We start from the raw sequence: 13,020 nt of genomic DNA, 5'->3' as shown, positions 1-13,020 counted from the left end.
AAGATACAAAATATGTGTTAATTGACTTATTTTTGTTATTGGTAAGGCTTCTGGCCAATAATAGGCTGTTAGTGGTCATGTTTTGGGGGAGTCAAAAGTTACACACACATTTTCAGCCATAAGGGGTGATTGGTACTCCCAACCGCCATATTGTTCAAGGGTCCAACTGTATCTTCAACCTAATGTCTATCCCCACTCCCAGGAAAGATTATGCAGTTTGACTTTGTATCATCAGGATCCCGGAGTTATTATCAAGCTTTGTTACTGAATTATTTAGATGATGAAAGCCATTGTGAAATTTCAAGTTACTAATTTCAAAAAGCAAAAATGCCTCACGTAAATTCTTAAGGGGTAGGTGGTAGTGTTTCTCTTGTCCTTTAAAAACGATTCAGATGTATTTCCTCCAGAAAATGCTGTTGTACACTTGTATTTAGCCACTTACTGAGCTGTAGACATTGACACGGCATTTCACAATGAATGCTATGGAAGCAGCTGAACTTTCAAATTGAAGAACAAAGAATAGGAAAGATGTGTGCCTGTAACAAGTTTAAAAAACAAAACAGTGCCCTGGGATGATTTACAAGTCTGGTAGTTGATTAGCCTGAAAATGCTCTCTTCTTTTCCAGTGCTCAGATGTGGGGAGACCTAAGAGGCTTCTACTCTCCTTTTAGTAGTCACTAAATTCTCTTTGCAATAGGAAGTGAGCCTAATTAATAGTAAACGTCTTTCCCTTCCTGTTCTCCCCTCCCCCAAGGTTCTGTCTCTACCCCGATAGTTCTACACCTGCCTAGCCACAGCCCAGAGTGGTTGGTCTGGTCAGACAGTTGGAAGTTAATATGATCCCCCATCAAATAGGAAGTAAGTGCTTCTGACCAGCAGTCATCTTTGAACCTGTATTTTAAAGTTCAGAAACCTGATCCTTCTTATTATTAAGAGTCTGTATTCATTAGGTGCCAATCAAAGTGTCATCTGTGACCTTGGGACAAACTGTCTGTACAAAGGTAACCTGTTTACATAGGTATGGCTCTAAGTCCCAGCTCAGCACCCTGGAATCATAAATAAAGTGCATAACGGGCTTAAATTTCTGGGAAGACTGTGGACTCTTGAATGAACTATTTTTGGAACTGATGAGCTCGGTTCCAGACATCAGAGTCTTTTCACAAATACCATGAGTAATGCTATCAAGACCTGGAGGGTGCACTTAGGTAAGTTAGTTGAGCCCCAGAGCGCTCAGAATGACATTTGTTTCCTAAAATTTTCCATTGCCTAAGAGTCAGAAATTGTCACGCCTGAGTCTCCTAATTGTTCTGTGTGTCTCCCTCACTAGATTATTGAAAACCCGGACGTCCCACAGGAATTCAGGAATCAAGGTATTGGATTCGATTTTTGCTAGTGCAATTTAAGAAGCGGGTGCCAACTGTGTGCTTGGCACTGGGGGTGTAAAGATGAGTGGGAGCTCCCAGGTTAGTTCACCGTTCTCGGAGGTTCGGCTTACCTTTGCCTTACTGGCAGTTCATTAGCTGTTACTTAATCTCCCTTCTGTCCCTGCACCCCATGCCAGCTACACCTCTTTCTGTACCAAGCATCCGAAGGATATTAATTCTTCATACATCTTCCTGTTGGAGCCTAGGTTTTTGTTGTCGTTGCTGTTCTCCTTGAAGTCGGGTTTATTCATTGGTAAAATGAGAATTGGACGGAAGGTTATGGAAACCTGATTGGCACAGGGTTATTGCACCAGAAGTAAGTTTATGAAGTGCCATTTTTTTGATATATATAAAAAGGAACCTCACAGGGAGTCTTACAGGACAGACAGCTCAGTTTAAATAACAGACGAAATCAAGGTAGGGAATTTCCTTCTGACCCAGAGGAAAAGGAAAAACAAAGGTCTACATAAAATTGCCAAGCAGTTGGTTTTTTGTTTTTGTTTTTAGTTTGGTGGTATTGTTTTCTGAAAGAGGTATGAAATATCCAAATTATCTCATTAAAAAAAAATTGAGCTATATTTTATTTCAGATTTTATTCAGTAATTTAAAAACTACTGGAAAATCTGCTTTTCTTTGATATTTTCGCTTGTTCATAATAAGAAAAGGGGAGGAGAGGATGAAAAGGGGAACGAAAGGGACAGAGAGAAACAGCCAAGCAGCCACAATTAAGAGAAACAGTGAAGGAAGGAAATGAGAAAGATGTCAAGCCATCTCTGAAGGCATTGCTTGAGCATCATGTTGTTTTGTTTATTTATTTTCATGTTTGTTTGTTTTTTTCTTTTTTTGGGGGGGGAGGGGCAGAGAGAGACAGAGAAGAGGACAGAGGATCGGAAGCAGGCTCTGTGCTGACATCAGAGAGCCCGATGCAGGGCACAAACGAGCTGAGCTCAAGTGGACGCTCAACCCACTGAGCCACCCAGGCGCCCCGAGCGTGTTGTTTTAATCGCCCCTTGCTCCATTCTCAGGCCACAGACCCACCGGAATGTGCGTCAGCATCTTGCCACCTGTGGGAGCTCCCAGTGACCAGCCCCACCCAACTCTTTCCCTCTTTGGGCAATTGCAGCTCCCATAAAATCTTCACTTTGGTTTCATAAGCCAAAAAAAGAGGTTCAAGTCCTCTTGGTCAAAGACAGATCTTTAAAAATACACATCAGTTAAAAATGAACGGACTCACTGACATTTACCTAAACCTGAGTTTTGGGGCTACTTACGGTTTTATTTGTTTGTAACTGTGTCTTGTCACAGTACCTTGTGTACCTTGTACACTGTACCTTGTCACTTCTCAGGTTTTCTTTCTGCATCGAAGGTCATGAATTCTGACGATTAGCCATTTCTCTTCCATGTCCTCCTCCAACTTTATGGTCTTTTCCTCTCTTATGCTCTCGCCATTTTCCTCCATTTTCCTCGACCTCGTGGTCATTGTTTCATCTATACGTTCATCAAATACTTAGCTGCATTTGTGTAGCTCTTTAAAGGTGTCTGTTACAGGCAAAGCAAATGCTTCCACTTGTTACTGCACTTGGCCCAACAATTCTGTGAGGTTGGGATTGTTTGTCCCGTTCTGCCAAAGGGAAAACCGGAGCTTACCTGAGCCCACGCGCTCAGCAAGTTGTGCACCAGTACTTGAGCAGACTCTAAATGTCAGCCTTTTTTCCAGTACATTCAGTGCTTCTGTGGGAGTTGGTTGCTGGTTTCTGGACATGAATATGTTTGGAGGGAAAATCATTTCTTCCGACATTGGTTGCTCCATTAACAACCCTGTGCCCTGAGGATGCGAGACGAATAGTACAAGTGGTGAAGATGATGACTAAGTTATTGTGCCCTCTTTCCCGAGTTCCTTAGTTTCTTCCGCGCGGCCACATTTCTCTCTTTGATACCACTCAAGTGTGGTCAAATGACCCAGAAATTCCAAAGGTCAGAATAAGGGATACATGGGTAGTCTGCTGGCCTAAATATTGAGAAAATTGTGGTCAGTTGTGTTGTTTCTTAATCAAAGTATCTTTTGTTAAGTGCGAATGAGTCTTACGTATGATAAGAAACATCTATCATTTTCTTAACTGTATTTTCAGTATTCTCCTTCAGAAATGAATACTTATATTTTCTATGATGATTCTGGTGACCTAAGGCAGGCTCAGCATCTGAACACCACCTTTTTGTTCCCAAACACATCAAAAGCCGAGGATGGGAAGGACTGTTGGGGAAGCTTCTAGTGCCCTCTGCCAATGTCTAATGCTTATAACCTCTTCTGTTTGAAGGGTCAACAGTTGAGTCCCTTTGTGATGACCTTGTCTCTGTGCTCACCGTTCTGTGTGAGAAGCTACAAGCCGCCATCAAGTAAGTGCCTTCAACACTGGTGTTCTTATTCATCGGAGGTCCGTTTCTGAGGTAACTTTGGTCTACAGAATCACTTCAGATTGCAGATTATAGGGACGATGGTTCCCCCCATCGGTATTCACCTGTCATTCCTGAGAAATATATGCAGTGACTTTGGGCAAGCCCACATTACCAAAGACCATGACTGAAGGATATCATTTTCTCGTGAGAAATGGGAAAACAATAGCTTGCAAAGAAGAGTTGATCTCTCGAGCAAGGAGCTGAGGGAGAAGAATGTTGGCTGACAGGTAGTTGATGTGACAAAGCTAGTTGACGTAACCCAGTTGTGTGACTCTAAATAGTCTTCTCATCACCCTGCGCTATGCTTTTCTCCTCTGTTAAAGGGCAAGGGCGCCCTGTATGGTCTTTCTGTGTTTCCTCTAACATTTCCTGAGCCTGTGAACTCACCTGCATATCTCTGAAAAGAACACATTGCTCTCATCTTTTTTTGCATGCCAGTTTAATCATTGATAATTAGGTCATATAGACGGTATCCACGGCTCCAACTCTCCAGGCAGTAGGTTAATAAGTTAACTTATACATTTCTAGTAAAGCCAAATTGTAAAAGGACTAGACTTTCCAAGATGAGATGAAAAGTCTCTACCAGCTACATACATAGTTAATTGCAAACTCCCACAACACAGTAAGATTCTGAAATGCCCTTTGAGTTATGAAAGACACTTTCATTTACTAGTAACTAGAATACTTGAAAATTCAAAGAACTTTTACTTAAAAATTTTTATATATAGTGAAAAGTTGGGAGATAGAGTCTACTTGAAATATTAATGAGGTCTCTCACTTTGCTGGAAAAACTGCAGAAACTTGTTGATTTGTTCATTTTTGTTTCTTTTCTAATAAACTCGGGATTTTTAAGAGCTAAACTTAGAATGACTCGTTGAGGTTTTTGCCTAGTGGTCTCTACATCAGTGTATCCATCGTTCCTCTAGGTCACCTGTGCCTGCACGTATTTTAATGTTAATTAATTTATTTTTTTTTAATTTTTTTAAATCTTTATTTTTGAGAGAGAGCAAGAGAGCATGAGCAGGGGAGGGGCAGAGACAGAAGGAGACACAGAATCCGAAGCAGGCTCCAGGCTCTGAGCTGTCAGCACAGAGCCCGACACGGGGCTCAAACTCACAAACTGTGAGATCGTGACCTGAGCCGAAGTCAGACGCCTAACTGACTGAGCCACCCAGGCACCCTAATGTTAATTTATTTTTGACAGAGGATCTGAAGCGGGCTCTTTACTGACAGCAGACAGCCTAATGCAATGCGGGGCTCAAGCTCACGAACCGCAAGATCATGACCTGAGCCGAAGTCAGATGCTTAGCTGACTGAGCCACCCAGGCGCCCCTGCACCTTTTGCACATTTTGACCAAATTAAGCTCTCTTCATGTTAGGCACTTAAACAATGAAGAGATCTATTTAATCCATAGGTAATACAAGCCAAAAAGCAAAGCACTTCTTCCAGAGCCCCACCCTCAAGCCTCTTTCACCCTGGACTCTAGACAGCACATTATTTTTCCTCAGAAGGGATGGGTCTGACAGCAGATGGCATGTGTAGATGGCTTCTCCTGTACTCTACTCAGGTCCCCATCTTTCCTAACCACAGAGAGTTGGGGCAGGAGGCCTGAGGCTTGGATTGTTACCCTAACCTGAAGGCTCTAACACCAACTACCGTAACCCCATCTGTGAAGTCCCCATGTGACCCGATCACCTTGGGAGAGTTTCACGTTATGCCTATCCTTTATGATTTTAATCACCCTCCTTCACTCTTAACAGGGTCCTGGCTGGGATAGGTTATATATTCACTCTACCTGTTTGTGACCAGGGTTTAGATTTCTTCTAGTGCTCACTCCTCCCCACCCCTGCCTAGCTCCTCTCCCCCATAGCAGAGCCAGCTGTTATATCAGAGCTGGGATATGTTTCTCATTGGCTTGTTTTCTCCTAAAATACAATCACGTATGGTGTTTAACCACTATTGGCTCAACTACATTATCTTTGGTGGTTTAGCTGGATAAAACCCTGTTCTGCTCTTTACTAGCTCTTGGGCAGAGCTCTCAACTACCATAAGCTTATGTATCCTAAGCTTAAATATCCTAAGCCTAAATAAAATAGTTAATATATTATTTACTATTAATTAATATATCATTTATTGTTTTCTTTTATGTAATATAATATTAGTAATATAAACTATATTAGGGTTTTTGTAATGATCAAATGAGAATATTTGCTTAAAAGAGAGTTGATGCCCAGTAGCCAAAAATTACCTGAAGTTAGCAGAATTAGGTTTATTACCTGTAATAATAAGGGAGTCTGTATACTATGGGGAGCCAATGGTATCCAGTCAAAGGATTTTAGGAGAGATTGCTATAGGATCGGAATCAGAGTTAGGTGATTTGGAGTGGGTTAAAGGAAATGAGGGTCTGTTCAAGGATTGAGTGCTGTCAGAAAGTAGGGGCAATCCTGGTATGGGGCATCTTAGTTTTTATCAAGCTGTTGGCGGAGGGGGGCAGATTGGAGCCAGCCAATGCCCTTATTGTAGAAGAAGCAAGAGTCACTCCTAGGGGAGGATGATATTTGGTCTTTTTTGTGTTTGTACAGAATTCTTTTTAAATCTTCATTCAAGCCTGTTTGTAGATTGGCTCGCCTCTTATTCTGTCACCATCGTGGAGAATCTTCATCGGATATTAACATCCTGTGAAGTTGTTTATGTTCACCAGGGGAACACCGCAGCTCACTGACAGCAACCAGGCGGTTTCCCGCTGTCAAAGATGCTGCTTCTCCTATCCCACCCACTTAGGTCTTAGCAGGAAATAAAACAAAGGCCATCAAAACTTTGAAAAATTTAAAGACTATGTTCATTACTTTGCAGGCAAGGAAAAACAAATAAGCTCAACATTTTTTCCCTGAGTGGTTTGCTAAGGGAAGACTAAGGTTTTAAGTGCTAGAAAAGCTCGAGGTAGTTATGTCATTAATAATTAAAAAGTAACCACCAAGAAAAATCAGAACAAATCTGTCGATCTATAAATGATAGCTTTAAAACATACCATTGTTCACTGGTCAGCAAAGAGTCTTCAGCTGAGTCCAGTAAGGGCTTGAAGTTCATGGTTCTTTAAAACCTGGATGTCTAGGGGTGCCTGGGTGGCTCTGTAAATTAAGCATCCAACTTTAACTCAGGTCATGATCTCATGGTTCATGGGTTCGGGCCCTGCACTGGGCTCTGTGCTGACAGCTCAGTGCCTGGAGCCTACTTCAGATTCTGTGTCTCCCTCTCTCTCTGTCCCTCTCCCACTCATACTCTGTCTCTCTCTCTCTCAAAAATAAATAAAACATTAAAATTTTTTTTAAAAAACCTGGATGTCTCTAACATCAGCCCTAGGGACCTCCATCTGTAGAGTGACCATATGACCTAGTTTATCTGGGGGAGTCCTAGGTTATATCTGCTGTAATTATTATAGAGATTCAATATTGGTATCTTCTAGGAAGTATTGGGACAAATGGAATTTTTTATGGATAAATATTTGCAATATTTACAACATTCCATGACTTAAAGTGGACTTTCATTGGGAAAAGTAATTCATGTGACACATACATGTTTTTTCTAGGATTTCTCATTAGTCATTGGCTTAAAGATGGCTTTAGGCATGTCATTATGAAGCCTAACGGTTTTTATAGGATTCTCATAGTCTTGCTTGGTTTTTCAATGCATTTCCCCAGTTATCATTCTGCCTCTGGAGCCTGTTCACCGTGTTTGAGTATAGTCTTTCGCCTCATGATTCCATTACCCCAAGATGAGGGTTCTGTTGCCAAGGACGCTGGGGTGCCGCACGCTCAATGCCATGTAAACGGAAGACCTGTAAGGCCACCTGGTCAGATAGGACCATGCTCTTGGCTGCTTTCAGTCTGGTGGTTCTGTTTATTCTTCTTGTCAAGTTTTCACGCCTTTTACAATTTCTTCTGATTTTTCTCCCTCAACTCCTCTTATTTCTACTAGCTAAACTTCTTATTCTCCCACCTTCTAAATATCCTCTTCCTCCGAAATCACACTATGGCCACTATTCCCCTCAACGACCATTTCCAAAATCAACGCCCGAATACCTCGCAGGGCTTTCGCTCCGTCAGGGTATGTATTCATGATATATTCAGTCTCGGGGGAGGATTCACAAAACGCGTCCAGGTACACAGAACAACTCACATGTCTTGGAGATGCGTTATTCATAGAACTCTGTATTAGGCACGTCGAGTTACATGGTGCTCTTTAAATCCAAGAGTTTTTGGAAGGATAATTGGGCTCATAAAGATATGTATTCATTCTTTGCCTGTTGGTCTCCGACCAACCTCTCCCTACCCCCCTCTCTTCCCAGTACCGAGTGTCAGAGAGGGCTCTACACCAAAGCATTCTCGGAATCATTGAAGCAAGGCCAAGTGTCCATGTCATGCATTTAATTCCATTCTACTTCTCACACAATTACTTCATTCCCTCTCTCCTTTTTCTAACTAAATTTGAACCACCTCAAAGGGAGGTAAGGTCAAAATGACTGATAATTAAAAAAAAAAAAAAAAAATTAAGAACTCCGGAGATCCAGAACATGCCGTCAGATTACCCTTGCAGCCGCCTTGCCGGGAGGGGTGGTTGCTCAGCCTTCACGGCCCACTGGCCCACTCACGGGAGTTGCTCCCCGTGGATCTTGAGCCTGGGAAGAAATTCAGAGATGAGCAGCAAATGAAACCCAGCCAACACTCAACCTGCCAGCCATGAAATGCTCAAACAGAAGACCAGGCCAAGGGACCCACCACACTCCTAAGTAGGCAGATTGTTCCTTGTGTGTTTTGAAAGAGTTGGCTGGTTTCTGGGCTTCTCTCTGCCTTGTGCTTTTCACATATTTGTGTGTCTACGGTCAGACAAATAAGAAACGCACACACTGTGCACACGCATATGTGGATCTAGCAAGGGGCACGTGTGGAATTCGCTTACATTTCAGACAGCTCCTTTAATGACGTGACTCATGTGAGGCACGGGCACCCGTTTTTCCAGACTGTCGCATCCCACAGAAAAGCTGCCGCGTTCGGTCTCCAAGGAGACTCCCAGGCCAGTTACCTTGACAACGCATCCTGTCTGTCATGGGGTCTGATTACTTGAGCTTGCGATATTGCTGTGGCACACCCTGTAGATGCTCATAGGAGCCCTGACTGTCCGGACAAGTCCTCCAAGACCCTTTCTGATCTGACCCCTGCCACCACTCGAGTCCTGCCTCTTGCTGATGGTATCTTCACACTTCGCTCCAACCACAGACCCTCTCCCCTGTGCTCTACACACACACACCGTCTCCCCCACGCTGCCAGGCAAGACTCCTACTTGAACTTCAGGTCTCCGTGAAGATACCACTTCCTTTAGAAATTCTTTCTGGCTCTTTCTAAGGATTCGATGCCACTCCTGTGCTCTCATTAGAACCTTGTGTTTAAATCATTCACCTGTAGCACTTCCTCCACAGTGCTTTACCTACTTGTTTACTTGTCTCTGTAGTCTCTTGTCTCTCTAGTCTAGTCTAGACTCTAGAGAGTCTCTAGTCTCTTCTAACGAAGAATGTGCTCTTCCTGCCAGGAACGAGGTCTTGCTCAGAAGGGTAGGGAAGCATGTGGGTGTAGGAGTATGGAAACTGAAAGTCCTGACCTGGCCCCAAAATGGCTAAGTATGTCTTGCCTTTCTTTTTTTTTTTTTTTAATTTTTTTTTTTTAACATTTATTTATTTTTGAGACAGAGAGAGACAGAGCATGAACGGGGGAGGGTCAGAGAGAGGGAGACACAGAATCTGTAACAGGCTCCAGGCTCTGAGCTGTCAGCACAGAGCCCGACGCGGGGCTCGAACCCTGAGCCGAAGTCGGCCGCTTAACCGACTGTGCCATCCAGGCGCCCCAGTCTTGCCTTTCTTATTCTTCCTCCAACCACCACCTTCCTCTTGGCAAATGGTAATAAGTTTCGTGGAAACTCAGCCTTTACCCATCTCTTCTTCCCTGCTTAGGGGGTGTGGTAGAGTACATCCAAATATGAGCGGAGTTCCCTTCTTCAGGATAATGGCATTAGTATTCGGATTACTCACTATCTGAATCATTGCACAGTTCTCTTTGGACGAGGAGATGATCAGAGTTTGCTGTAAAGGGCCGCATACTGCCTCTGCCTCTGCTCACTGTTCATTTCTGTTACTATTTTATAACCTTTAAAAACGTGAAAAGCATGTCTGGTTCATGAGGCCATGGGCAGGATTTTGCCTTTGGCGTATAGCTCGCCAGCCAGCTTGATATCAATTTTGCAGAGACCGATCGCCAAGGTATCTAACACAGCACTTAAACCAGGGACCCACGGGCCCCTCTCTTGCAATCCTTGCTCTTGGATCTGTGCAACCTTTCTCCCTTTGACAGTTGTGTGTGTATGTGACCTCCTGGAGTTTGGGACTGGTGCTAACTTCTCTTCCTTCCTGTCTCAGGGTTCTAGTCTGCCTGTCCCTGGTCTTGCCTTTCCCTGCCACCACCAGCCCCCCCCCCCACCGTCCTGGGAGTTATATGAACTGAGGGCACGAAGCTTCCTTTTGGCATTTATTTACTTTATGTTATGAGAAAAGAGACACAACCAAAAGATTTTTCAAAGCAAGTTCCTCCTTTTTTTTCTGACCATTCCCTTCGAGGATTCCAGGATTCTTGAATGAATTCTCTTCAAAGTATCATATGTCTGTAGTAAATATGTGCTTGAACATTAAATTCTTCCTGATTCCGGTTCTGATGTATGTTCTGACGTACCAGGGGTTCGGACTCCCAACGTATAAATTTGGAGGGGGATACAATTCAACCCATAATGCCAACCTCCCCCCCCAAATTAAGACTTCTCTAACGCCTGCTATTTTTCCAAGCGTTTCCCACGCATCACCTTTTCAATTTTGCCCTTACCTGGCATGCGTCTGCACGCTGATTTTGTTCTTCCGTAGCGACCAGCAGCAGCTACAGCTCCTGTACTCCGAGTGCATCCTGTCCGTGCTCAGCAGCTCCTCCCCGTCCATGCACCTGCACAGAGGTTTCACAGACCTGATCTGGTGAGCACCCGTCCTCGCACCCCCCAACCCCAACTCGAGCATTCTCCCCTTCTAGCCGTGCGTGTGGGTCCCCTCCCATGGCATCCGTGACCTACTGGTCATCTCGCCCGTGGGCACGTGCTTTAGAAAGCAGGAAAATTGTTTTGCTTGCATGCACTAGACCAGGATAGAGAGAAGCTTATGATTTTTTTTTTTTTTTTAACAAAATAGGTCTCCAGGGCCCTCTTGCATTTTGTTGACACCACGGGATCATGAGACTCAGGAAGGAGGGGATTGTTTTCTAGGTTACCGGTCTATCCTAAAAGTATGCGAAGGCACCAGAAGGTTGCACAGGGGGGCAAGAGCGACTGAGTGTCATTCTTAGCCCTTCCGTGGTACATTCTCCATCTCAACGTGCAGACGAGTCACTTAATTATAGCCAGAGGTACACACAAGTGACAGGGCCCGCAGGCAGCCAGCTAGTTACTGTGGGTTCCGGGGCTTTTCCACAGGGAGGAAATCGAACGATGTGACAGTACCATGTGTCAGAATTTCAAATTAACTTCTGAAATTAGAAGTAGAAATAATTTTGTTATTTATAGTAAAATGAGTCACTCTGACGAAGCCATTTAGCATTTTGAGTCTGTTTCTTTACGTAAGACAGTTTCTTAATACTTCTCCTGGGATTTTCTTTAGTCAATTCTGCCTTGAGTTCCGAGAAAAAGTATTCTCTTCGTATACCTAGAAGTGACGGAGAGACGCGCAAAACTGAGGCAGGACATTAGCCAAAAAGAGGGGCAGTAAAGAACCCAACTCGTACTAGCCATTTTTGTGGCATCAAGGGTAATATTCACAGTTTATCGTTTCGGCTTGTCGCGGAACGGATGTTTCCTCCTGTGTCTTCCCAGGAAGAACCTTTGCCCTGCTCTCATCGTGATCCTGGGGAATCCAATTCATGACAAAACCATCACCTCCGCTCACAGCAGCAGCGCCGGTGCAGGCGTCGAGTCAGACTCTGCATCTCCGGGAGTTTCCGACCACGGCCGGGGGTCGGGCTGCTCCTCCACGGCGCCAGCCCTGAGCGGGCCGGTGGCTCGGACCATTTACTACATCGCGGCCGAGCTGGTCCGGCTGGTGGGGTCGGTGGACTCCATGAAGCCCGTGCTCCAGTCCCTGTATCACCGGGTGCTGCTCTATCCGCCACCCCAGCACCGGGTGGAAGCCATCAAAATCATGAAAGAGGTAAGGAGGCCCCGAAGAACGCCACCGTGCTGGCCAGATGGCGGGAGGCGTTATCTGCACATTGTGTCTTACACGCAGAAAGCACTCAGAAAATGTTTGCCAGGCACCTGCTCAAACTTACTTGTTACTACGTGGTATCCAGTAATGGGCAGCATCTTTAGGACGGGGGCGTGTATCCATGTGTTGGGAGCCCGGGGAAGGAGGGGTCGATGGGTGCTGACCGATGCAAAGCCATTGATAATTCAAGCTGCAGGCATCTGACCAGGCCCCAGGCTGATTTCATCCCGTTCCCTTAGGTGCTGTTTGTGCAGCTATATGTGTTTATTCCCTTTTGCCATAATTGGATTTCCAAGTGACTTTCTACTCATGTTGTATATTATCCAAAAACAAAACAAAACAAAACCATTACTAATCTCTGACTATTAAAAGGAATCCCTTTGCCTCATTCCTTCTTAGGCCTCATATCCCAAACATCATGACCCCTGTGAGAAGGTAAAGATTTTCCAGCTTGTAACAGCCATCCCCGTGTGCTCCTTCATGGTTTTGAGGAGGAATGAGGGTTATTGTGAAGGTACTTCAAATAAGAATTTCTCTGCTGTCTCTCAACCAAAAAGAAAAGAGATCCACATTTTTGTATTGGTGAACACGTTCGTTGCCTTTGCTTTTGGTTCCTACACCAAAACAACAACAAACCCAGAGTAGCAAATTTCCCTTGTTGATGATTCATTTATTTAAAGTAATATTTGCTACTCATCAGTTTCTCAAAAGCTTAATTTAAAATGCCTCTTGGTGTTGCTTTAACGAGATTTGATTGTAATGAACAATGGAAAGTTCTTACTCAATATTTCTAGAAATGA

The 13,020-nt window shown here is 44.1% G+C and overlaps 1 protein-coding gene across 1 annotated transcript in view; it reads left to right on the top strand.

Moving 5' to 3' along the window:
- Positions 1-13,020, top strand: part of ARFGEF3 (ARFGEF family member 3) — a 177,157-nt gene that overhangs the window by 82,000 nt on the left and 82,137 nt on the right. The window contains 4 exon segments of the mRNA XM_047102653.1: positions 1,328-1,370; positions 3,740-3,818; positions 10,838-10,942; positions 11,830-12,163. Of these exon segments, the coding sequence (XP_046958609.1) occupies positions 1,328-1,370; positions 3,740-3,818; positions 10,838-10,942; positions 11,830-12,163 (561 nt within the window).

Source organism: Lynx rufus, unplaced genomic scaffold, assembly GCF_022079265.1.
Source record: "Lynx rufus isolate CCGP_SWC_20201006 ecotype Redwood Valley unplaced genomic scaffold, mLynRuf1.p SCAF_6, whole genome shotgun sequence".
Lineage (NCBI taxonomy): Eukaryota > Metazoa > Chordata > Mammalia > Carnivora > Felidae > Lynx > Lynx rufus.
The sequence above is the reverse complement of the archived record's forward strand: the minus strand, read 5'-3'. Positions and strand labels throughout refer to the sequence as shown.